This window comes from Fimicolochytrium jonesii (genome assembly GCF_025526975.1).
Source record: "Fimicolochytrium jonesii strain JEL569 chromosome Unknown EV422scaffold_43, whole genome shotgun sequence".
Taxonomy (NCBI): Eukaryota; Fungi; Chytridiomycota; class Chytridiomycetes; order Spizellomycetales; family Powellomycetaceae; genus Fimicolochytrium; species Fimicolochytrium jonesii.
Window position 1 is genome coordinate 161,945 of NW_026515710.1, and position 23,981 is coordinate 185,925.

At 54.4% G+C, this 23,981-nt stretch overlaps 9 protein-coding genes across 9 annotated transcripts; 5 read left to right on the plus strand and 4 right to left on the minus strand.

Moving 5' to 3' along the window:
* Positions 1-275: 275 nt before the first annotated feature.
* On the plus strand, positions 276-2,646 carry EV422DRAFT_337823 (Dymeclin). Its single transcript, XM_053066430.1, has 13 exons — positions 276-340; positions 426-531; positions 598-660; positions 725-898; positions 965-1,046; positions 1,111-1,213; positions 1,273-1,404; positions 1,468-1,581; positions 1,646-1,740; positions 1,804-1,894; positions 1,971-2,171; positions 2,243-2,359; positions 2,440-2,646. The coding sequence occupies exons 3-13, from the start codon at positions 618-620 to the stop codon at positions 2,620-2,622; spliced, it is 1,335 nt and encodes a 444-aa protein (XP_052920940.1). The 5' UTR covers positions 276-340; positions 426-531; positions 598-617; the 3' UTR covers positions 2,623-2,646.
* A 23-nt stretch (positions 2,647-2,669) lies between these two features.
* On the minus strand, positions 2,670-3,464 carry EV422DRAFT_572312 (kinase A anchor protein; the record flags this gene model as incomplete). Its single annotated transcript, XM_053073102.1, has 3 exons — positions 2,670-2,992; positions 3,056-3,209; positions 3,291-3,464. 3 exons carry the CDS (start codon positions 3,462-3,464, stop codon positions 2,670-2,672), a joined length of 651 nt encoding a protein of 216 aa, XP_052920941.1.
* A 451-nt stretch (positions 3,465-3,915) lies between these two features.
* On the plus strand, positions 3,916-6,237 carry EV422DRAFT_337870 (uncharacterized protein). Its single transcript, XM_053066431.1, has 9 exons — positions 3,916-4,343; positions 4,415-4,504; positions 4,716-4,961; positions 5,060-5,162; positions 5,240-5,343; positions 5,424-5,609; positions 5,723-5,839; positions 5,910-6,008; positions 6,088-6,237. Exons 1-9 carry the CDS (start codon positions 4,014-4,016, stop codon positions 6,175-6,177), a joined length of 1,365 nt encoding a protein of 454 aa, XP_052920942.1. The 5' UTR covers positions 3,916-4,013; the 3' UTR covers positions 6,178-6,237.
* Positions 6,238-6,421: 184 nt separating this feature from the next.
* EV422DRAFT_572314 (S-adenosyl-L-methionine-dependent methyltransferase) lies at positions 6,422-7,957 on the minus strand (the record flags this gene model as incomplete). The annotated part of the gene is made up of 5 exons (XM_053073103.1): positions 6,422-6,730; positions 6,794-7,185; positions 7,257-7,401; positions 7,462-7,821; positions 7,880-7,957. The coding sequence occupies 5 exons, from the start codon at positions 7,955-7,957 to the stop codon at positions 6,422-6,424; spliced, it is 1,284 nt and encodes a 427-aa protein (XP_052920943.1).
* Positions 7,958-8,300: 343 nt separating this feature from the next.
* Positions 8,301-10,544, plus strand: EV422DRAFT_337932 (actin family). The gene is made up of 7 exons (XM_053066432.1): positions 8,301-8,508; positions 8,581-8,869; positions 9,102-9,302; positions 9,377-9,631; positions 9,703-9,858; positions 9,928-10,155; positions 10,242-10,544. Exons 1-7 carry the CDS (start codon positions 8,468-8,470, stop codon positions 10,335-10,337), a joined length of 1,266 nt encoding a protein of 421 aa, XP_052920944.1. The 5' UTR covers positions 8,301-8,467; the 3' UTR covers positions 10,338-10,544.
* Positions 10,545-11,368: 824 nt separating this feature from the next.
* Positions 11,369-14,749, minus strand: EV422DRAFT_610602 (uncharacterized protein; the record flags this gene model as incomplete). Its single annotated transcript, XM_053073858.1, has 10 exons — positions 11,369-11,491; positions 11,579-12,258; positions 12,342-12,675; positions 12,747-12,844; positions 12,932-13,093; positions 13,172-13,505; positions 13,568-14,037; positions 14,120-14,355; positions 14,420-14,537; positions 14,633-14,749. Coding segments are annotated over 10 exons (2,655 nt in total), but the record flags the coding sequence as incomplete, so codon positions are not given.
* Positions 14,750-15,505: 756 nt separating this feature from the next.
* On the minus strand, positions 15,506-17,483 carry EV422DRAFT_547826 (uncharacterized protein). Its single transcript, XM_053071618.1, has one exon. The coding sequence runs from the start codon at positions 17,155-17,157 to the stop codon at positions 15,625-15,627; it is 1,533 nt and encodes a 510-aa protein (XP_052920946.1). The 5' UTR covers positions 17,158-17,483; the 3' UTR covers positions 15,506-15,624.
* Positions 17,484-18,270: 787 nt separating this feature from the next.
* EV422DRAFT_610606 (uncharacterized protein) lies at positions 18,271-18,759 on the plus strand (the record flags this gene model as incomplete). Its single annotated transcript, XM_053073859.1, has 2 exons — positions 18,271-18,429; positions 18,475-18,759. 2 exons carry the CDS (start codon positions 18,271-18,273, stop codon positions 18,694-18,696), a joined length of 381 nt encoding a protein of 126 aa, XP_052920947.1. The 3' UTR covers positions 18,697-18,759.
* Positions 18,760-20,209: 1,450 nt separating this feature from the next.
* Positions 20,210-23,529, plus strand: EV422DRAFT_501877 (Dolichyl-phosphate-mannose-protein mannosyltransferase-domain-containing protein; the record flags this gene model as incomplete). Its single annotated transcript, XM_053068231.1, has 11 exons — positions 20,210-20,353; positions 20,716-20,949; positions 21,034-21,218; positions 21,282-21,347; positions 21,411-21,424; positions 21,491-21,570; positions 21,640-22,106; positions 22,172-22,389; positions 22,458-22,862; positions 22,937-23,183; positions 23,439-23,529. The coding sequence occupies 11 exons, from the start codon at positions 20,210-20,212 to the stop codon at positions 23,527-23,529; spliced, it is 2,151 nt and encodes a 716-aa protein (XP_052920948.1).
* Between the last annotated feature and the right edge of the window lie 452 nt (positions 23,530-23,981).

The following is a 23,981-nucleotide window of genomic DNA, read 5'->3' on the forward strand; positions in this document are numbered from 1 at the left end:
GTACTTTGTCGGCAACCTGTCGCAGATCATGCTACATCAGCAATTCGAAAGTGGGTGCTCCATCCGACTCTTGGGACACAAATGATTCGTACGCTCACACCTTCACAGTGGATCGCACGTTACCCTTACAGATTCCTGCGGATCGCATTACAACAACTTTGAAGCAACTGTCAGAGGGCGACGTTCTCTGTATCGACTCGCATGTGCTGAATGGTAACTAGCTCGGCAGCAAGGAACCGGGCGCTCATTGCTAACACCTACACCGCACAATAGACAAACGCTTGAGAGCTCAGCAGCTGCTAGAGGAGCTGTTTCAAGTGATCATCTACGCAGAAGTCAGGTAACGTCCTTTTCACCACACTTCGAACCTTCGACATTCTGACTTTCCATCACTAGCACGCCAATCAACCATGACTTCTACATAGAAGCTATGAATCTCCTTATCGTCATGGCGTCCATGCAGCTGAGGAACGATCAATCCGACGCAGGCGACGGGTTGTACTTTCTGGATTTTGTGATGGATCGGTTGAGGTAGGCGTTGATTTTGTGTACGAACCACCGATGTGTTACTCATATCTCCAAGACACTTTGCTGGAGGCGGGATACAGCGTCTTCTCATGAATTTCATTCATCGACCGCCGCCACCAGTTGCAGCAGGGAGTGGGTTCTTTTGCATGTATGTTGAGGGCGAGGGACCATCGTCGCTCATCGACGTCGTTCATAGGCATGCTGTACAGCGCATATTCCTACCTGTTTTCCGCGAGACCGTCAGACGAAATACAGCCGTCGCCACTGGGGGACAAGAGCGCGCTGCTGTTCCTCCTCTTGACGAACCAGGACCCCAAACATTTCGCAAATGAGTTCAAGGAAGCGATCAAGAGATTAAGGGATAGCAATGGTACGTCATTGAAATTAGCGAAATAATGCGGCCCGTTCTGACCGGGAGGTATTCTCCTTCGGACAGTCTCGAACGATGCCTTGAAAACCACGGATGATGAGAATACCATCAACGTGTCGTTCCGACACATATACCAGACTCTGGGAAGGTAAGTGCTAATGATGAGACTAACATCTGCAGCCAAGAAGCTCATCATCCCTACTATCCTATAGCAATATCAGTTCCGAGGAAAGCTGTATGATCCTGTACACCCTACTCATCTACAACCGGAGCTTCTGTACCTACATCATGTCGCGTTCAGACCCTGAAAGCTTGGTACGTTGAACGCGACCAACGTGAGGGTCGCAAGAAGCTAACGGAAATGTATCCTGCAGGTCGTCCCTCTGTTGAAACAGATATACGAGTACGCCGAAAACAAGCCCAACTATATCCACCTTTACATTCTACTCGTTATTCTCCTGCTATTGACGCAGGATCAAGACTTTATAGACAGCATTCAAAAGATCGTACGTGGTTCTCGATGAGTATGTTAAGCGTGTCAGATGGCTGATTACCTGCTGTTGCTGCAGACAATCCATACGCATCCATGGTACACAGAACGGATCATCAGGTCCGTTTCGCTCGGCGGGTTCACCATCCTGGTGTTGATCCGTACGGTGCAGGCGAATCTGGCGACCTTCAAGGTGGGGTTCAGTAGCTCTTTTTTGACCGATATCCCTCCACTAACATGAAGGCGTTGACTCTCAGGATGTGTATTGTCACACGCTTTGCACCGCAATCCTGGCAAACCTTGCGAATGTCGCTGTGGGGGTACATTCCGTTGTTGCCCAGCGCATCGTCAGGTCAGTTTCGCATTCAGATCACGTTGACGAATTGTCCCGAGACCCTAAACGCATTCTGAGCAGTTTCTATGAGATGGTGGCAAAGCGGTATCTCAAGCTGATCGACCAGACGAAGGAGGAAGGTGGGAGCGAGAACGACACCAATGCACAAAAGGTTTGAATTTGTGACTATGTACTCGAATGATCACCAGATGCTGAGAGTTTCCCTCCGGTTTTACCCCTTGTCGAAGGCGGATATCTCGATCGATGACCCGGACACCTTAGTATATGGAGATCTGGTGGCGCTTCTCTTGGAAATGATCTATGCAATGATCACGTTCTCGCTCAAGCACAATCCGGCACTTGTGTACGCACTACTGCAGAAGAGGGAAGCCTTCGCGCCTTTCCGAGAGTACCCTCGATTTCAGCAGCTGGTGGAAAATATCGATATGGTACTGTATGGGAACAGGATGGCTAGGTGTCGATTATGAGCGTACTAATATCAGAACTCCTCTTTCTTCAGGTTATTGAGCACTTCCATACTAAGCTTCATGAGGCAGATCTTAAGATGCCTACAACGGCAGAGATCGCGCAGGTCATTGAACGGGCTGCCAAGACATGGAGCGCCAGTAAACTGAAGGTATATAGAGTAGCCTACGCTGTCTACCTATTGAGGGCACGACCTTACTGAAAACCCCTCTTTTCATATCCACTACCAAGACCGTATCAGCGCTGAGCTTCGATTTCGAAGCGAGCATGCGCGACAGCTTCTTCTGCCTCCCATACGTGTGGACTATGGTCAACGCTCACAGTCTCATTCATTGGGAGGAAGAGTCGTCGCCGCTCATACAGGGATTTGCATGCGAACATCCTGCTGGCTTGGATGATGCCCCTGTTGCGTAGCATGGCTCGCGCGATTTCCCTCGATGCTGAGACGATCTGGGAACGCACTAGTCGGGAACAAACGGAATATGCGCAACACGCTTGTAATACCCATCCGCCTCTTTCTGGTGCAGCATCGAGCATAGATCGATTCCCGCTATCGAGGCATTTCCCCACGTGAAGTCCTTATACGCAGACCAAGATTCCGGGGGTATGGAGGCGCCCGCATTACCTGACCCACCCCGCATCTTCATGAGGGTGCAGTGTGGCGTCCACTGGGGTTTGTTACCGACCAGGATGATCCCGGCATCCCGGAACCGATCTTGGAGAGCTCGTTGAAGGTCGGCAAGAGTTTCGAGATCGTGCGAGGGTGAGGGGGTTGCATAGACGACTGGAGGGGGGAAGCGCGTTGGGATCGCAGTAGGGTGGATGATGTCAAGTATTGCCGAAGTACCTCTGTTTCCAAATGTCGATGCGCCTGCTAGATGAATAGTTGGTGCTCTGCCTTGTAGAGAGTCATCGAGCAAAGATCTGGCGTCTTTCAGAAGGTCGACGGCGCTTTCAATGTGATCTTTTGGCAGATGCATCACAAACATGGTCAAGTGCATCTGGTGGGCAGTCCCTCGTTCAACCAGGATACTCCTCGATATGGCAGACTTCCTTGAAAGGTGTCTACCCTTTCTACTCACCGTAGCAGGGTTGATCAGAAAACTTTGAAGCCCCGCGAACTGTTCGGCCGTCCGCTTATAGAAGGAGCAGAAGTTCTTCTCCAGCTCCATTCCTTGTAAACGCAACGACAGAAAGTAGTTCGGCTGGAGCCGCTTCACGCGCCGAGCCCTATGGTCTTTTCCTGGCCCGCTCATCGCTCGAAATGGGCCAGAGCTGCGGGTTAATGAACTGTGAAGGACTTGGGTGAATGCCAGGGGTGGTTGGGACTTTGAGACTCCGGCCCTGAGGGGGTTGGTTTTGTACTGTGAATGGAAACACTTACCACACACGGACTTCCTGAACATTCCGATAAGACTAATGATGCAGCCCACAGCTTTATGGCAACGGTTACGGATCGTCCATGCCTTGTGGAGCCAAAGGTGGTGCTTAGGATGCCAAAACGGACGTTACGACGGCATGTGGACGCGGTCAATAAATCTTTGTGGCCAGCAGAAGTCACCGGCTGCCGTCTAGCCATTGCGTGGTTGACCGGGGGCCGGCCAGCCGCGACTACGAACCTAGGTAGTGGCCCAAATACCGTCAATTTCGACGCGCCCGTCGTAAGTTCTCGTAACGTCCGTTTTGGCATCCTACTGTAACCCCGCGAATCTGTCAGTTTGCATTCTTGCTCTCTTTCGCCCCGTTAGTAGTCTGGTTAGTAGTATAGCATTCCAACAGTACCCTCCTCATACCATCCGCCCACAATGACAACCGCCCTCCGCACGCCCACAAACCCCCTCCCTCCCATCGGCAGCGGCTCCCACTTCCCACACCCACACACACCGCGTCTCGCAGCCGCCTCATCCGCCCTCGCCCCCGATGCCCTTGACAACTCCAACCACAGCACCCCACCAACAAACAACTCTACAAGAACAACAACGCTCTCATCCAAACTAACAAATGTGGAAGCGCAACGTATTTTGAGCGTCGTGGTCGAAACGCAGCGTAAAGTGCAGTTGGTGGGGTTGTTGCCGGATGCAATGGATAGACGGATGGGGACGGTTTTTGTGGGGGAGATTGTGGGGGGGTTGACTGTGAGTTGGGACATCCTGTATTGGTGTAAGGTTTGGGATGCAGAAATGGGAGGGCTGAATCCCATTGGCAGGAGCTGAGACAACTGGAAGCGGCGTACACGGCCAAACTCGTTGCGGCGCGCGCGGCGATACAGAACGGGGCACATGGGGCAAAGGATCCGGTATGTATTGCTTTTCACCTGATTCATGGTTGATGAGCATAGGGGCGAAGGGAAGGGACATCGCAAAGTGGGAGAGCATGGTTTCTCCGGAGCCATTACGAGATCACCCGCTGCGAAGGATCCAGGAATCCAATTTAGGCATCGATGTGTATTCGGCAACAAGAGCTGTTCGACACCTGCCACTCACACCACCCCATCTTGCCTCGCACAGGACCTACACACCCTCCCCCACGCCATCCGCTCCGTGACCCGCACCCTCGTCCGGCACTTCCTCCAACACCCGACGGCCTCCTCCAAACTGCGGTATCTAAAATCCACAAAAACAGCAGGCGTGTCGCAGTTCGAGTCGCTGCTGCAGGAGGTCCGCAATCTGGTGTATGAGCGGCTCGCGACGACGGTTGAGGATGAGGCGGAGAAGAGGGAGAGGTTGAGTGGGATTTTGGGGAAAGAGATGCGGGTATGTTATTTCGTCGGGGCTAGGAGAGCGTGTGGAGGGTGGATTTGACGATGGAGTGAGAGAGAGTGGGAAATCCTGACACTGTCTTTCATTGTCAGACAAGCAACGAGGTGAAACTCCTCCGCGAAGAGCTTGATAAAGCCAAGAAGGAGCGCACGGCCGAGGTCAATAAGCGGAACGAGGTCATTCGGCGGCTCAAAGGTAACATCAACTGAGATTCAGTCCTCACAGCCTCTCTTTCATGAGCGTCTGTTTCTAAAGTAATGTGCCTTTGGCAGAGGAATTACGGACAATCAAAAAACAAGCAGAAGACACAACCAAACGGCTTGAATCCCGCTCAAAGCAGAAAGAAGACGCCGACGTTCAGGCCTTCAAAGACAAAGTTCGTCTCCCTTCCCTTCCCCACCCCTAATACCCCTCTCACCACACCCTCTCACCACACCCCTTTCTTTCCACCCACAGCAATCACATCTGCAAACCGAAACCGCCGCCCTGCGCCAACACCTGGCAACTCTCACACAGCAACACAACGAAGAAGAAGCCAACCTACGCAAACGCAAGTTCAAAGTCGAGAGCGAGGTGGAGAACTGGATCCATAAATATGACCAGGATATGGATGAGAAGCAGACTGAGTTGGAGGATATCACGGTACGAAAAATTCATGATACCCCTCAAGTTCATCATTCATGTGAACCCAAGTCGCACATGTGAATGAAACGAACTGCCCACACATCACTCACACCCGATGATGCAATTCCCAGGCAATCTACCTCGAAGAAAAGGCCCAACTAGATGAACTCTCCGCCCGGCACGCCGACATGAAAAAGGAGTATGAAACTATTATGGAAGAGCGGAAGGTCGAGGATGAAAAACGCAAAGTAAAGCCAAACCTCCGTTTGCCACCTCCCCCTCCCCTCAGATACTCACATCTATGAAATTTTCATTTAGGAACGCGAAGCCCTCCTTCGCCGCAACGTAATGGCCGCGACGCGCATTCAGGCGCTCTTTAAGGGATGGAAGGTTAGGAGGGAATTGGCTAAACAGCGGGTATGTGTGAAAACATCCTTTTTCATGTGTAATGTCTCTCGGAGATGAGTGTAGTGTTGATCTTACTTTCTTTGGGCAGTCCGGGTCGGCTAAAAAAGGTAAAGGTGGTAAAGGCAAGGCGGGCGCTAAGTCAGCGAAAGGTGGGGCAAAGAGCCCTAAGAAGAAATAGGGCCAAAAAATTGAGGGATTTGTGAATTGGGGGATGTTATGGACAATACGATTGGATTAATGCAGTCGGTGCCAAGGCCGCCAGTTGCTGCATCACCGTGGCAAGAGTGGGGTGCCCAAAAACCTACGATTTCTAGCAATACTGTACTGCACACCCCCAATAGGTTTTGAATAGGTTACACCGCTAACCCGCTTGTGCTCTCGTCGGAAGCTACGCCTTCTACCTTCCCGATATACGCCGCACGTCACCCACCCCAACAGACCCCACGCCGCTCATCCTGGCTCATAGCCTTCCGAATCTCCATCGCTATGGCGAACGTAACGGCAACCGGGACTCCGTTCCCCAATTGCCGGTATTGTTCGCGTTCCGGGCCGTAGAAAATGAAATTGTCTGGTAAGGCCTGGAGCCGCATCCGTTCCCTCAGGTTCAGCTTTCGGTCGTGGATGGGATGCGCGTCGCCTTTCTTCGAGCTGCACATGACCGTTCCAAAGGTTTCGCCGGGGACGTTCCATGAAGGTCGTTTGCATGAATCTAGTTTTTCTCCGCTTTTGACCTATTGGGGCTAACGCATCAGGATTCATGCATCGCAAATTTGAAGGCTATGTGTAGAGCGTACCCATCTGCTTCCTCTCAGGTCGTTGATGTTCCCTGGACGCTTGATATGGGGAATCAGTCTTCTGGCCTGTTCCGAGATCTGAGGTGGCGAAGCGTAAAGGTCCTCAACAGCATCGTTTGCCACATCGCCAATAGCTTCCCGAATTGTAGGCGGTTCCAGGAGCGCCGAGATACTTGTTTCAGTGATGTGCGTCGGAATCGGCTCCACCGGAAGCGTGCAGCATGATGGGGCGTACACCAAGAACACCCGCGGTCGGTCCTGAGGCAGTCCGTACTCTGCGGCGTTGCATCGGAACTTGCGAAGCTGGTACTTCGAGCGTAGGAGCAGTGCCTGGTAGGCGGCGAAAGTCCGTGGTTGATTCGTCTCTAACGCGGGCAAGTTTTCCAGAAGTCCTAAATTGCGTGGTTTAGGTTCCTTTCCGAACGGCACAAGAATGCCTTACCGTCTAACCATCTGGGCTTACCGTAGTGAGCAGGGAATGCGTTCAGTATCTTCATGCTAATATCCGAAGGCAGGGATGCCCGATCGATTTCGGATTTCTCGCCATCCTTGTACGCGTTGGCACCACTATTATGGGTGCATGGGAACGTTGTTGTTACCACACCGATCTGAAGATAGATTCAAAATTAGTCACCTAGTGTAAGTCGCAACCGGCCGAGGGGGCATACCTGGGAAGGCAGCACAATAGTCTGCATGTGTACACCCTTGAGGACGGCCGAAAAGTCGCATCCCGCATACGGCTTCTCCAAGGTCGCTGCATCTGGCACATGCAAAATCTCCACATGGCCGCTCGAATTGCCGATGTTTGTTTGCAGCGCATATGGATCATTTTCCAGTATCCTCGTTTTCTTGAAGCCAGCGGTCTCAAATCCAACACCTGCAACGCCTGCGCCTGCCCAAAGTTCGGTGAGGTCTTGTTGTTCAACCGGAAACTGCTGCTCAAAGGGTGGATAGAGCTTCGCGAGGTCGTGGTCTGGCGGAAGACGCACGAGTGTGTTTGTCGTTGATAAGGCGAATCTGAAAAAGTGCTATGGAAGGTGTATGAGCGCGTGTGCACCGGTCTGAGGCGTTTGAAGGGCTACTTACAACGTAGCGCGGGTGCACGCCATTATGGAACTCCTCTAGATGCGATGGAACGCCATCTGTGCCATTGTGGTACTGCATGACGACGGTTTTCAAATCGCAGATGTCGTCTACTTTGACAACGGAGGGACTCAGCCCTACCACCCACTCGTTGTCAAAGATATCGGAATGCCGTGTGTTTTGGCGGCTGAGATGATCCCTCAAAGTCGAGAATTTGTGGGAAACAAAAAAGCGATTCTCACGAAGGGAGGGGACGGGACGGGGACTGAAAGGGGGGATTGGTGACCGGGGAGGTCCTCATTTCGTACCCGTGAGATGTGTCACTGCTCTGCTGAATGAAGCTGTTAAGAAACGCAGTGTGACTCACTCGCAACGCAATCGAACGGGCCTGCTTGGCCTGCTTCTGCCTGCTTGGCCTGCTTGGCGGAACGCCGTTTCGTCTTGGGAAGTTGGACCTCATCGTCGTCACCCGTCCAACCCGCTTAACACTCCCACCATCGCCCGTTTCGTCGTCTGACGGCCTACCCTGCAAACGTGGAGCTCTCCTGCTAAGCCTGTCTTCCCCTTCAAAACATATAGCGCACATCCATAATGTCGGGCCTTCCCGCGGTCGTGATCGACAATGGAACCGGGTAAGATGACCGCTTCCGAAAGTGTCAAAAGGGTTGAACTTTCCCAGAAGTAACTCACTACCTTCTTTGCAGGTACACCAAAATGGGCTACGCCGGTAACAACGATCCTCAGTTCATCATCCCCACCGCCTTGGCGTTCCGTGACGGCCAGCAGACCAGCAGCAACGTCTCGGCGAAACGCGGCATTGAAGACTTGGACTATTTCATCGGCGACGAAGCCCTCGCAAACTCAAAGACATACGGAATATCCTACCCCATCAGGCATGGGACTGTTGATAACTGGGATCACATGGAGAAATATCACCAGGCTTCCCTGTTCCATAAACTCCGGTGCGAGCCAGAGGAACACCACTTTCTGCTGGTATGTGAGAGCGGCTCCTGCTGAAGGGAGGACGATCTTGGCCGATAGAGAGCCGAATGCGCGTTTGAAGTTCGCAAAGTGATAACGTGGGCAAAGCCCGCTATTTGCGCTCAAGGCGCAAGGACACTTCGGCTCGTAGTCTATGCCTCGAGCGCAGCGAGCAGCAAATTGATTGTCGCTTGTCGTGGATCCTTCTCAGAACACCGCTCACACATACTCCCACTCTTCACAGACCGAACCACCGTTGAACCCTCCCGAGAACCGAGAATACACCGCCGAAATCTTTTTCGAATCTTTTGGCGCAAAAGGCCTGTACATCGCGGTGCAAGCCGTACTCGCTCTGGCCGCCAGTTGGACAAGTGGGAAGGGAGAAACGACTTTGACGGGAACGGTCATCGACAGTGGTGACGGTGTCACGCACGTCATTCCAGTTGTGAGTATGATTCCCCATGTCGTTCAAAATGCCTTCATGCCCAGATCTGACCCCAAACATCGCTGGTCTCTCAGGCCGAAGGCTACGTCATCGGCTCCTCCATCAAGCACATCCCCATCGCCGGTCGCGACATTACACAATTCGTCCAGCAGCTCCTCCGTGAGCGCGAAAACAGCATACCGCCCGAAGACTCCCTGGAAGTTGCCAAGCGGATCAAGGAGATGTACTCCTACGTCTGCCCGGACATCGTGAAGGAGTTCCAGAAATACGAGGCGGAGGGTGACAAGTACTTCAAGCGACACGAGTTCATTCACAGTGTCACCAAGAAGGTAAAATGAGATGTGGACTGATGGGATCCCGCAAGTACACTGTGCTTACGATGATGTTGCCCTTTTCCAAGCCGTATACAGTGGACGTAGGCTTCGAGCGTTTCCTCGGGCCCGAGATCTTCTTCAACCCCGAGATCGCCAGCCCAGATTTCTTGACCCCACTCCCTGACGTCGTCGACCAAGTCATCCAAAGCTGCCCCATCGACACAAGGCGAGGATTATATAAGGTACATTCCCTCCTTCCTATCCAATTCCCTCCTCCCGCCTCCAAGTCCTGACCCATATTGACCCATCAGAACATCGTCCTCTCCGGCGGCTCCACGATGTACAAATCCTTCGCTAAGCGTCTCGAGCGCGACATCAACAAGGTCGTCGAGTCGCGATTACGGCACTACGAGTCCGTCTCGCAGGCCAAGCTGGCCCGCGACCAGCATATCCAGGCGCGCAATATCGAGGTCAATGTCGTCAGTCATAAGAAGCAGAGATATGCGGTGTGGTTCGGGGGGAGCTTGTTGGCTGATACGGTAATGTGTGAATGTATTCGAGTTTTTCGGTTTCTTTTTGATTTGTTCGACTCGCACACCTGATGCTGTTTCTTGATAACTTATAGGCAGAGTTCCACACATACTGCCACACGAAAGCGCAATACGAAGAGCACGGCCCCAGCATTGCGCGTTTCAACAAGGTGTTTGCGTCTATTATGTAGTACCGACCATAAAAAAAACTTCTCGCCACATATATACCTCCTGTACTTTGCCCCGCCCTGTGTCTCAACCTCCCTCACTTGGTATCTGAACTTGCGCGTCGTTTTGTGGGGTCTTTTCCTTGGTTTGTTTACAGGTTTCTGGAGGTTTGGTTTGCGGAGGGAAGAAGCCCGAAGGTGGGTGACGAGATGATTGGCAAGGTTTTTTCCGAGGAAGCGAACCTCGTCCATAGCCAAGGGCATGTTTTCGAGGGCATTTTGCGAGGCCGTACACGATCGGAGGAGGATGCGGTGAGATACAGGATTTTGCGAGTACACGAAATGAACACTTGGCATAAACAGGGTGCTCAAGGGGGGAGAGGAAGGCCATGATTCCATTTTGGGAGAGAGTTTCGCTAACATCTGCCAACAATGTGAATGACAACTATCGCATCCTCACCCCCTTCCGAAAACCTCAACACCTCCTTACTGCCCATCCTCCCCATCATCCCTAACCAACCCAACATTCTTCAAATCCAAAATCTTCATATCCTTCTTATTCCCATCCAAGACCACAATCGCATCCGAGCTCGCCGCCCCTTCCTCCATACTGATCAACCGTCCCACCTTCCCCTGCGCATCGCCTCTCAGAATCACCACCCGCTGCCCAGGCATGCCGGGCGGGACGGGGCGGATAGAGTCGTAGGAGATGGAGAGGGGTGCGGCGGACCTGTCGAGGTCGGTGGTGGTGGAGTCGGCGGAGGTGGAGAGGGTGGGGTGGAGGGTGGCGGTGCGGGCAGAGGGGGTGGTGGAGGTGATGAGGAAGTGCTTGGTGGCGTCGGTGGTGAGCTGGACGAGGAGGTTGGGGAGCGGCCAGGGGTCGCTGCGGACTGTTGCGTGGGTGGGGGTGTCGCGGTCGGGTTGCTTTTCGGATGTGCGGGTGGTTGTGGCTGCCGCAACTGCTTGTGCTGGGGCCGCTTTGGGGGAGGGTATGGTGCTGGCTGGGGTGGGTTTTGGCGAGAGCGTGGAGCTGGCTGATGTTACGGGTTCTACAAATGAGGAAGGTTAGTTTTCATCCGTCCGCACACAAATCGGTCGAACAACTTGATCGCAACAACTTACTATCATCACCATAGGGTCGCCTGTCGTAAGAGTTCCCATATCCGTCGTTGTCCGGCCTGTTACAGTACAAACATGACGTAAGTCAATCACTCTGCTCAAATCAGAGATACCACTAAAACCGCCTCAGAAGACACGAAACATACTCATCCAAATCCAACCCATAAGCTCGATGTCCCGGCGTCCTACTCCCCGCATCCCACGCCGACATCCCATGTCCCGGCGTCTTACTCCCCGCATCCCACGCCGCAGTGGACCTGCTTCCCAAATCCACCGTATTCGATCCACTCCCACTCGCCCGCCCCGAGTCCCACCCAGGCGTGCGCCCGCCGTCGCCATGGGCTGGTGTACGCCCGCCGATCCCATGGAAGGGCGTCCTGCTGCCGTGCATGGGCGTTTTGCTTCCGTGCATCGGGGTTTTGCTAGCTGATGAGGTCCACTTGTCTCCGTATGACGAGATGGAGGACGACGGTGGGCCCCAGGGGTTGTCGGATCGCCCACCGGCTGCACCGGGGAGACGCGTCTCGCCCGGTCGGAGGACTTTGGTCTTGTCCACCGTGACGACACGGGATGCGGTGTGAAGTTCCACGCGGGCTTGGTTGTCGATGACTTCTTTGACGATGCCGAGGTAGCCTTTGAAGGTGCCTGTTGCGATCGTGACGGTTTGCCCGATTAAGGGGTCGAAATTGCCTCGGCCTCCACCACGGCCGCGTCCTCCGCCGCCGCCGCCGCCACGGCCTCCGAATCCGCCCATGCCGCCGCGGTTGCCCCCTCCTCCGAAGCTGTTGCGAGTTTGATAGGAGTCGTATGGCGAAGAATACGAGTTCTGAAGAAGGTATTTCACGCCGTTAGTTAGACAATGCCCTTTATGTGCCCTTCCTACGAAAGTGCGCAAACGACAATGCCTACCCCATTCTTCCCCGCATTCTTATCAACAACATTCTGCGCCTTCGCAACCACAAACCCTCCATTCTCAACCAAATCCACCACTTTGACAAACACAAACGCGCGATAAATATGCTGCACGGTTCCCGTATACTTCGCGTCCCCACGTCCATCCGAGTCCAGGACGTCGACGGTCGTGCCCGCGGAGATCGGGTTGCGATTTGCGTCGTTGGCGATGGCGGAGCGTGAGTCGCGTTTGCTGCGAATTTGCTGGGCTTGCACGCGAAGGGTTTGACCGAATTGAGTTAGGACGAAGATTTGGTCGCGCTCGGCTTTGGTTACTACTGCTACGTCGTTCCTGCGGACATTGGAATCGTTAGGTTTATCATGCTTGTGTGGATCGAGGAAGTACGAAGTTCTGAGACATACTGCAAGAAAACCAGGTCCCCAACATCATATGGACTCGTTCGGGGCTGAATGACGCCAACGTCTGTCGTAGTTCTCACGTAGTCGGACAGCACCTCAATCTGCATCGCCAGAACCCGACCTACTTTCTCAGTTTTCCAATATCTCACAAAAGTTACACCACTTCTTATCCATCGACTTATACTTACAGTCTCCTTCGTTCCTTCGTCCAAAATGGTGATGATATTGTCATCGATAACCACAATCAGACCGCCGGCTCCTTCGTGCTTGCCTTTCACCACTTTGACCGAATCGCCGACGTTGAATGTCTTTTGGACTTCGGATGCGGCGACGCGCACGATCGACGGAAGCTAATCGATTTCGGATGGAGACATGTAAGATTCAGGAATAGAAACGCCGCCCATCCAGATCGTCGACGATATACTCACAGTGGACCCGTAAGCCGAGTCGGGCTTGATCCCCAGAATGTCATGCTGTATAGACGCAACAACACCCGTGATCCCCATCATAGCGCCAGCGGTAATCTTCACCGGTTCACCAATATGGTAGTCAGTAGCCACGCGTGTAGCAGCGAGATTAGCGACGTGCGTTAGATCAGCCTTGTCTGCCGTTCCGCCGGAGAACATGCCAATTTCTTCGAGGGATGGGTTCACGTTGACGGTTTCGACGGAGGAGACCTTCAGGTTTTTCTCGAGGTATCCTTCGCGGTCAAAGTACTCGTTGTTATAGATGTAGTAGTCGCGGTCTTTCCTGACTTCGCCCCTACGGAAGGATGCGTAAATAACCGCCATAGGAATTGAGAGCCAGTTGGGGCCTCAACTTACTTGTGATCCATTGGGTTGAAAAGCTTCTGCGGTGCTCGGGGCTCATTCTTCTTGCGCTTCTGCGCCCCGGGGCCCCGAACACCCTCACGGCCGATTTCCAACCGCGGAACCAACCGACACAGCATGGTCTCTCCATTCTCCGTGATCTGGATGACCTGTCCCAAATCTCCCGCGTACTTTCCTCTCTTGACACGGAACCAGTGCACGTTGTCCAGATTCTGGTCCTTCGCTTTGATAGTGAGGCAGTCCACCATCTCGTCGACGGGGACGAGCCGCAGCTTGCTGATGAAGACATTGTTGACGCCATCCAATGCGGCCTGAACTGCGGCTTGTTGGCGCGCTTCGATGTAGATGTATCCCTTCAGCGAGTCGCGGGCGAAGACGGAATAGATGTCTAGCGCGCCGGCGGTGCTCTCACGATCTATGGCTTTGCGGAGGATAGTAAAGACGACGTCTTTCTCTCTTCCTTCCTGTGCACCAGAAAGCCGTCGGGATAAGCATACGCCCCAGGTCCAGTCTGCTCCACATGTTGCTATATGATCACAGACGCACCCTAACTTGACATAACCAGAGCTTGGGATCGGCGACGGAGGGCATCAGCATGCTCTGCGGGATGTGCTCCACATCTCCGCGGTATGCGCCTCTGCTGAATTCTGATCGACCATATCGAGCCTTCATTGTCGCAGCAAGGGCTTCAGCATCCATACTGTCCTCATCCCTTCGTCGATCCAATTCTCTGTGTGCTCGGGAGTCCAACGTCTCTCTCGCCAACTCGTCGAAGTCCTCATCTGTATAAGTCGGTATATGAGCACGGCGAACTCCCCAAGGGCGGCTAACCTGTATGAAACCTACCTTGTCCTTCAACGAAACCCTCTTCTTCATCTTCTTCCTCCTCTTCATCGTCATCAACCATGGCCTCCTCATCAATGAAACGGTTTACTTTTCTGCGCTTCTTCCTTGCTTTCGGTAACTACAGGTGCGAACAATGCATCGAAATCGGGCAAGACCGACGGGTCGAGATCGTGAGCCATCACAAATCCCGAGTGATCATGTACCCGGCACAACATGGGCGAGACATACATCTTCATCCTCTTCTTCCTCCTCTTCGTCCTCGTCGTCATCATACCGACGACTTGGGCCACCCTCCTCTTCCTCGTCTTCGTCTTCTTCGTCGTCATCGTAACCGCCTCGACCATTCGGCCTGTCGCCTGCTTTCCCACGCTCGCCATGGTCGGACTCGTCCAGAGCCCCTGGTTCACTTTCCCCGTCAGACTTTGCGTCCTCTGCTTCCTCCTCTCCAGGGCGTTTTGTTGAGGTGACAGCGCTGGCAGCGGGGTGGTCTGTGCGGGACTGGACGGCCTCTTCCCGCTCCTCGTCGTCCGAGAAGAAATCCTCGGGGTCGCTCATTGTGGACGGTACGAGTACTCTGTGCTTCTTTGAGAAAGTTGGGTGAGACGAGAGAAGATATGACTTGGCAGGTAGCAGTAGGGTTCACTTCAGCGGCGAGAGTACATGTATGTACGGGAGGGGTATAAGATCACGGGAGCCGTGAACAAAAGCACCATAAATCGAGGACGTTTTGCCCAACGCAAGTCAACCCAGAAGTCAACCCAGAAGGCACCGCAGCACAAGGGATTGGCAACTGGAGAACACGCGGAGTCTCAACTTGTGCCCACCACAGCAGCAGCCTTCTCACGGTCCTACTGTAGTACTGCACTGTACCTGTTCTGGAACGATGGTTGGGGTGTACTGCTCTGTGCCAACCGAGTGACAACATGGTTCCTGTTGATTGGACGGGTAGGGATAATCGCCTGAATGCACCCAGAACATCAAGATGAACAAGAACATCCACATCGGTTGGGCATCGCGCGCGAGATGGCCGGCCGAACAGACCCCATGTTGGTGAAAAAGCACACTGAGGCAGGAGCGAGAACATTTGTCCCAATGTGCGGGTAACCCACTTGTCTGAACCTGGCGTCCCGATCGCGGCTCAAGGCTGCCAGTATTACTCTATGTATTACGTTTCAACCATGAGAGGTATCCGTCTACGGGCGTATCTAGGCATGCCAACTTGCTCCCATGACGCGTATGCCCGCGAAATCAGCGGCACCCATCCCCTTTTTGTAAATCGGCTTCCGCACGCTAGCCCCCGCAGCCTCCACAGCCTTCATCAACGCCGCAACCCACTCCATCGCCTCCTCCGCATCCCTCGCCTCCAACCTCCAACTCGCCAACCCCTTCCTATCCACTATTTCGCTCCCATGCGCCACAACGCGCCCGTCGGATCCCAAGCGGCGCGGCTGGCCAGAGACGGAGAGTGAGAAGCGGTGTTGTGTGGATTTGAAGGATTTGAGCTCGGCCTGTGAGTTTGGTGTCAGCTGGAGGTGGACGCGGGCGAGGGTGGTGTCCGGAGGTGGGTGAGAAGATGGGTCTGAGCTACTGTTGGGGGGGTCGAATATCCACAATCGTGTGTCGACTAGCACGAAATGGCGCATGCCGCGTTCTTCTTCCATGTCGGAGAGCATCTGGGCCATGGCGCGGCGTTTGATGACGCGGGTCAAGGGGCCCGATTGGGCATCGGCGTGGGCGCGCAAGGAACCGTAGGTTGGAACAGGGGGCCGAGACGGCGGGGTCGTACACAATGGGACGGACTGAGGCCGTGTGGGACCGACGGTCGATAGGGCGCGGTTGGCTGGACGAAGGACGTCACCCGTAGACCGGTGTTTTTGGTCTGATGAGCGCAGAGGTCTATGCGATGAGGACCTCGCCGGCGGAACCGGGGAGCGATGTTCACTTTCTTGACGATGTCCCGTCTCTTCCGGCTCCCCGTTCGTCGTAATGAAATGGTCCGAGGATGACCGCTGGGACTTGGCGAGGCTGCCATACGTGTTGGTCGAGACGACCGACGACATCGATGAGCGCCCAGGAGTGTAGGTGGGAGCGCTGTCGAGACCATGGGAATCAAGCATGTCGTAGGCGGGCGGTGAAGAAGTTGAGGCGATGCTGTGGCGAGGATCCGTTGGGTATGTTGTAGAATTGCTGGTCACTGTGGTATTACTGGTTTCGCTGGTTTGAGCTTGCACACTCCTCACGACAACAAGGATAGCCAGCCGATTCTCCAGCATCTTGTCCATCTCCCCCACTCCACCACCCTTCACATCCCCTTTCTTCCCATCGCCTTTGAACAAATCCTGTAACTCGTGCTCCAACTTCCCAATCGGCGACAACATCCTTGCTGCAGGAAACCTCCGCTTCACGTCTGCCACCTCACCCTTCCCTCCCTCACCCTGCATAAGTTTTTCCCGACCGTCGTCGCCGATCTCGGCAATGCGCGGATCGTCCCACCGGCAGTCGCAGGCGGAAATGTCCCATAACACGAGGCGGTTGGCGAGGTACTCGCCCGCGAGTACCTGTTCGGCGATCACTCGGCGGAAGTCGGCGACGGTGATGGTGAGTGGCCCGGAGACCGGGGGTGGTCCACCGGGATTTGGCTCTGCGCCGTGGGCTGTCGGAACCTGTATCGAGAGGACGTCGGCTAGTTCGGGACGCCCCAGGACGGAGGTCGGGAGGAGCACCGTCGTAACACCCATCGCCTGTCCTTTGAGTCGTAGATCGTCGGTTGCTATCTCACCGTCTCAATGACCTGATCTCGATGAGCTTCGTCTGTCCTGATGGGGCGAGGGGCGAAGACTCCGGGACCAGGCTCGTTTATGAATGGGGCTACGGGCGGGCCGGGGCGGCCTTTTTCCCGGGCTCCTGTATGGAGATAGAGCCTCTGCGTCCACGTAGCACACCGCATAGCTACTCCTACCGCCGCCACTGCGAATATCGTACACCCAAAGCTGAAATACGGCGCCCAAACAGTGGCAAACACGCGTGGAGTATTTGAGCATAAACCTTGTCCAGCTTGTCCGACACTGATTTCATTGGGGGTGGGTGCAGGTTGATGGTCCCCTACTGTATTGTTTGTATACATACCCACGCAAGCGAAAACGGCACGAGGAGCCTGACAGACCGGGCGACCCATACCCACAACAACAACGACGCTGCTTAGCCGTCTCGTCGCATACCTCGATACCTCGATACCTCCCCACCTTCCCTCAAAAAGAATGATTCCCTCGATCCCACCGCTCACCCTCAATGCCGCCGACCTCCTCGACTACGACTCGGATAAATCATTTACAAACTCCGACAACGACGACGACGACGGTGACATTATCGAGCTTGCGCCTCTGGCTCCCAGCACCACCGCCACTACAGGGACGTCCAAACCCTCAAATGGAACTCGTTCACAGACAGAGGAGGATGAAGGGAATGTGATTGAGCTTGGGCACTTGTCTGTTGTGTCGGCCGGACAGAACGGGGGGAAGGAGGATAAGGGATCAGACAACGACGATGACAACGAGGAGGAGGAGGAGGAAGGGGATGTGATTGACCTGACCCCAGCAGCACCCCTTACCGTGTCGGTGTCGGTGTCGGTTCCATCTGCATCGCCATCACCAGCACAAGCACAGCAACAACCACCACCAGCACCACGAACTACCCAATTCTCCGGGACCTCCACCCTCTCGCCCTCCTCAGCCTACCTATTGCGCCCGCCATCCGCCACCCTACAACCGCCGGACCCGAGTGTTTTCAAAACTCCCCTGCCCATATCCCGCCCCTCTTCCGCACAATCCGACTCCCACCTGAACGCCTTCCCCATGCTTGGCGGCCCCCAACGCGCCTCCTCCCCCTCCACCCCCCGGAAAAAAGTCTCTCTAGCCCCCGGCCGCTCCCCCCTCGACTGGGCCCGCCTCCTCTTCAGCGGCCGGGACCTCCGCGGCGGGGTCAAGCAGCTTGCGCGGTTCACACCCTCTGAAGTTGCGCAACACCGCTCGTGAGATGATTGCTGGATGGCTGTGCAGGGGAATGTGTATAATGTCACGCATTATATCAAGTTTCAACCGGGAGGCGCTGGGCAGCTTTTGAGGGGCGCGGGGAAGGATGCGACGGAGGTGTTTATGAAGGTGCATCCGTGGGTTAATGTGGATGGGCTGTTGGGGAAGTGTCAAGTGGGGTATTTGGTTAAGGAGAGGGAGGGGGAGGTGCAGGAGGGGAAGGAGGGGAAGGATTTGTTTGGGGTGTGATTTGGAGGTTGAGCTTTCTGGACGATGAGGATTTGGCGTGGGACAATTGATGCAGGGATCAGTGCACGCAACGGCACAACGATATCGATATGGACAATGAGTCGGTCCTTTCTAACGACTCAATTGCACCACATCTGGCTCCGCGAAAGCACGCCAGACCTGCATGCGCCGGACACACTCTTCTAGGCTTCTCACCCATCGTCTCCCAAACGACCGCCCAGCACCCTGAACTGGGGTCCGACGGACCAGCTACTTCATTCGGCGGGATCATATAGAAGTCGGAGCAGTGGTGGAACGCGGACTGGGACTGAGATGCGACACTGGAGATGAGGGTGTGGGGACGGCGGGGTGGCAAAGGAGTATCGACATCGTCGGCCAACCAACCTCAAAGGAGTCCTGCGCCTACGACGCGGGTTTTCATGTCGCTGGTGCGGTGGTGGCAGTCCCTCAACCGACGGTGGATGTGGGGTCGTTGTTGCTCACCCTGCCTGCGGATTGAGGGAGATCGAATCACTTCCTTCCGAGATGACCATGTCAAAGATCCAGCCGATCAGCTGGCTGCGGGTAAAGGGGGCGACTTTTGAAATTTTGAATAGGGGCCCTCGACCAGCGTGGAGGACGTTAATGCGATGTCGGGCCATTGGTTGGGTAGACGATAGATGATAAATAGAGTGTGGGCAGGTTGGAATTGCTGCTGCTGCTTGCATGTATGCTCCCATAATACATACAATGCTCTCATCATACTGTACATTGATTTGAAAAAGCATAATTGGGTGTGAAGCCAGTCTGTCGCCAGTCGTCGGGGGAAGATGTCTGTTTGTTAATAGTTGGGCCCCTCCCACGCGTCTGTGCCCCTCCCGCAGTCATTCTTAGGATAGAATTTGGCCCTCATCATTTATTGGCCTCCTTGATCGTGGCGGCGGGCTGCTGCTGGCACTCACTCCAACACAACACACACCGTCTCCGGCTTGCACAGTAGAACCAACTTCGCTCTCCCACCCGGGACGGAGAAGCAACTCACGCACATCCTCCTGTGCTTAGTACTTACACTGATCTACGAATACGTTCTTGCAACCAACTGGGCACTCTGCTGCGGAGCCTCTCTGGAACTCCTCATCGCAATAGACGATGTTGTCCGCGACCATGCAGCCAGGAGATGAAGATTTGTTGAGGACACGGAAGAGTGGTTCTTCCCTCGGTGCAACCGCGAAACTGCAGCAACTGCAGCAACAAACGCAACGGATGCAGCATCACCAACAGCAGCAGCAGCAAAACGCGGTCCACTCGCCCATTCACCACGGTGGTTATGATGCCAGGAACTATGAGCAGCCACCGCGGACTCCAACAGCTTACAACCCACGAAGCTCTATGGAGGGCGACTCGTTACTTCCCGCCGGTTCTCGCTCACTGACGGAGAACCACCTGACTGCTGCCGCTTCGTGGAGGGTGGGAGCCGCGACGCACAACAACGCTGACGAGGCAAAAATAGCCCTCAACTTGCCGCAAGACGAGGATGAGGATTATAATAACTCAAAGGAGCTGCGGCCGAGACGCGAGTGGCAGAACTTGCCCAGGAAATGCCAGCATGGGTGTAATGGTGACGTTGACGCTCATTGGCGTTTTGGTACGCCTGTTTCGCCTTTCCAATCCTAGTCAGGTATGTCGCGGCCGCAAAGCGAGCGGGAGCGGGCGTGGGTGTTGTACTGCAACGAGCGAAGGGAGATGGTCGCGAGCGAAGCGAAGGGGGTTGGTTCGGGCTGGGAGACCGGTAGGGCGACCAGAGCGAGCACAGCACACATTGCGCTAAAGGCGCAATGCTTCCCCCTGACCGCGTTTCTTCGCAAGCCTCAGCGAGCACCACATTGCGCCAAAGGCGCAATACTCCCTCACCCACGTGTTTGTCAACTGATGGTTGATGGTCAACGTTCGATGTTTGATGGTGGATGTTCGATTGTTGGTGGTTGATGTTTGGATGGTGAAGCTCGCAATCCTTTCTCACCCACGATTTACTCACCACAGGTCGTATTCGACGAAGTCCATTTCGGAGGGTTCGCGAGCAAATACATCAGCGGAAAGTTCTTCATGGACGTCCACCCACCACTGGGCAAGCTGTTGATTGCTGCGAGTGGAGTCATGGCTGGCTTCGATGGCTCCTTTGATTTCAAGGAGATCGGCATGGACTACATCGCACCGAGAGTGCCGTACGTCTCGATGCGATTACTTCCGGGGATTATGGGAGTTCTTATGGTTCCCGTACGTATCCCTTGCGCATTACCGCTTTTGGGGAAGTGTGAGATTCGGTCTTTTGCTTCGGACTCACGGATGTGCACTTTCTAGATGGCATATGCAACAATGCGCAACTTATCCGTATCTCACCCTATCGCGGTTATGACTGCGCTACTGGTGGTGTTCGAGAACGCGCTGACTTGCCAGTCGCGGTTGATTCTGCTGGACTCTATCCTGTTGTTCTTCACCGCTTGGGCGGTGCAAGCTTGGACCGACTTCCAGGCGTGTCGGGAGAGGTGAGAAGCATTGTGGGAATGAGTGCGAAAACATATCATATGCTAACTAGCCATGTCGATCAGTCCGTTCAGTCTGAGATGGTGGACATCACTGTTCTTAACCGGGCTAGGGATAGGTCTTGCGGCGAGGTAAGAGATATTCTTGATCTCCAAGCAAGTTGACAGATGAATTGATTGCATCGTCCATTCCAGTGTCAAGTGGGTCGGTATGTAAAACGGAGTTCTTCTATCCGACACTTGCTCGCGTGAGTTGACACCACTCTGTCCATCAGGTCTGTTCGTGATTGCATGGGTTGGCTTTTCCACCGTCTACTATCTCTGGGAGCTACTAGCTGACCTGACCGTGACCCCCGTAAGTGAGACTGTTGCAATCACGCCTCAACCTACACTTGGTAACACTGGTCGCCTCATCCATATCCAGACGCAATACGCAAAGCGCTTCTCAGCTCTCGCTCTATGCCTAATAGCCGTCCCCATCGCCGTCTACCTCCTCATCTTCCAACTCCACTTCCTCGCCCTCCCCAACACCGGCTCCGGCGCGGGCTTCATGTCCCCCGAATTCCAATCCACCCTCCGCGGCACCGAAATCAAAGAAACCTACGAGGAAATCGGGCTCGGCGCCACGGTGCTTATCAGACACGAAGGCACGTCGGGGGGTTACATCCACTCCCACCCGGCAAAGTATCCCACCGGATCGAAACAGCAGCAGGTTACGCTGTACCCTTATGGAGACGAGAATAGTTGGTTCAAGGTGGAACCTGCGTTGGAATATGATAATGGGACGGCGTTTGCGCCGGATGTCAAGACGTTTGAGAGGGTTAAGCATGGGGACAGCGTGAGGTTGTTGCATGTTAAGACGGGGATGAGGATGCATAGTCATGATCATCGGTATGTGTGTCTGTCTCCGCTACCGTGTCAGAAAACGGATACTGATGTCTTTTGGTTGTTAAAAGCCCGCCCGTCACGGACACTGAAGGACAGCAAGAAGTCTCCGCATATGGCGCTGTGGGGTTCATTGGGGACTCCAACGACCACTGGCGGGTGGAAGTTCTCGGGGCTGAAAAGATGGAGCAGCCAGTGTATCTTAAAGCCCTTACCCATAAGTTTAGGCTTATTCACGTCAACACCGGATGTGCGCTGTTTTCACACAAGGTCAAACTTCCAGAGTGGGGTATGTGATACTTGCCTCCACGTCATGGGTGTTCGAACGCTCGTCTCACTGTATCATGATACCGATAGCATACGGCCAACAAGAAGTAACATGCGCCAAAAACGGCAAAAAGTCCTTCACAACCTGGCGCATCGAATCCAACACCAACGACCTGCAACCCCCCACCTCCCTCAAAACGCGGTACCAAGCCCCCGGCTTCTTCGCCAAATTCGTCGAAGCCCACCGCATGATGTGGAAGATCAATTCCGGTCTGGACGCGTCGCACCCGTTCCAGTCGAGGCCAGATTCGTGGCCGGGGATGAAGAGGGGGATCAGTTTTTGGACGGCGAAGGATGGGGGGAGTGCGCAGATGCATTTGGTGGGGAATCCGGTTGTGTGGTCGCTTGCGGGTGCGGCGCTGGTGGGGTTTTTGGTGTTGCAGGCGGTGGAGGTTGTTTCGGAGAAGAGGCAGTGGAGGAGGTTTGCTGGTATGTGTGGAGTTCCATAAGCTTTCCTGATACGCTGCTGATAAACGAGTATCCCCACTCACACACTTCGCATTTTTCAGACTTCATTTCAGAAGCCACAGGCCCAGGAACAGCCCTCATCTTCACAGGCTGGCTTCTCCACTACCTCCCCTTCTTCCTCATGACCCGCCAGCTCTTCCTCCACCACTACCTCCCCTCCCTCTACTTTTCCATCCTCCTCTTCGGCACCTTCACCGAGGGCCTCACAACCGCCTTCTCCACCCTCCTCGCCTCCCGCTGGAATGCCCTCGTCACCACCTGGCCCGGTCAATACCGCCTTCCCCTCTGGTTCCGCAACTGGGCTCGTGGCCAACAATCCCTCCCACCGAAAACACCGACACATAAGATCCGGAAACGCACCGCTAGCGAGGAGGGACTGCATCACCGCCCGTACGAGCCTGTCCCTGTACAGCAACCGCCGGTCATCACCCCACCAACGGAACTGAGCGCGCGCATCGCGTCGGACCCGCGGGTGCTCGCCCTTAAATGCGTCGTGGCCCTGGCGGTGGTGGTTGTCACAATCGCCGTGTTTGTGGCGTTTAGTCCCCTGACGTATGGGCTGCCGATGTCGAAGGAGAGGTGTGAGGGGTTGAAGTGGAGGACGGAGTGGAATTGGGGGTGTAAGGATGTTTGAGAAGCCGGAAACAGATTTTTGATTATCAGAGAGGAGATACGTACTCGATGTATTCTTATTTTTTTTCTTTGGCTTTGTTTATGACCTTTCTCTTCCTGCTCGGTGGGGATCTGTTTTTTGCTTTTGGTTGTCGTTTGACTCGGAGACGTCTACTATATATGTGTAATATATACGCCTCGTCTGAAGGTCCGACCGTCCGCGCCGCACATGGAGAATTGCAATTTGCACAAGATGTCCGACGGTCGGAGTCCATGATTGCATACAACTTTTCCCACGTCAACATGTTCTTTATGACCAAGGTACTAACAGGAACGTCCACCATTCCACGATTCCATCGTGCATAAGCCACAACGCAGAACAAATTCTCGAAGGTTAACTCGCACATGTACGACGAGATGCGGTTGACCTGCATGAACTTCGAACAACCTTTGTTGATGTTCGATGTGAGGCTT

Coding starts and splice junctions, on each gene's coding strand:
- EV422DRAFT_547826 (XM_053071618.1), bottom strand. CDS start 17,157: ATGGGTGTTACGACGGTGCTCCTCCCGACCTCCGTCCTGGGGCGTCCC.
- EV422DRAFT_337870 (XM_053066431.1), top strand. CDS start 4,014: ATGACAACCGCCCTCCGCACGCCCACAAACCCCCTCCCTCCCATCGGC. Junction 5,344..5,423: donor TTCAGGCCTTCAAAGACAAA/GTTCGTCTCCCT, acceptor TTCCACCCACAG/CAATCACATCTGCAAACCGA. Junction 6,009..6,087: donor GGGAATTGGCTAAACAGCGG/GTATGTGTGAAA, acceptor TTCTTTGGGCAG/TCCGGGTCGGCTAAAAAAGG.
- EV422DRAFT_337932 (XM_053066432.1), top strand. CDS start 8,468: ATGTCGGGCCTTCCCGCGGTCGTGATCGACAATGGAACCGG. Junction 9,632..9,702: donor TTCACAGTGTCACCAAGAAG/GTAAAATGAGAT, acceptor CCCTTTTCCAAG/CCGTATACAGTGGACGTAGG. Junction 10,156..10,241: donor GGAGCTTGTTGGCTGATACG/GTAATGTGTGAA, acceptor GATAACTTATAG/GCAGAGTTCCACACATACTG.
- EV422DRAFT_337823 (XM_053066430.1), top strand. CDS start 618: ATGAATTTCATTCATCGACCGCCGCCACCAGTTGCAGCAGGGA. Junction 899..964: donor GAGATTAAGGGATAGCAATG/GTACGTCATTGA, acceptor TCCTTCGGACAG/TCTCGAACGATGCCTTGAAA. Junction 1,405..1,467: donor TAGACAGCATTCAAAAGATC/GTACGTGGTTCT, acceptor CTGTTGCTGCAG/ACAATCCATACGCATCCATG.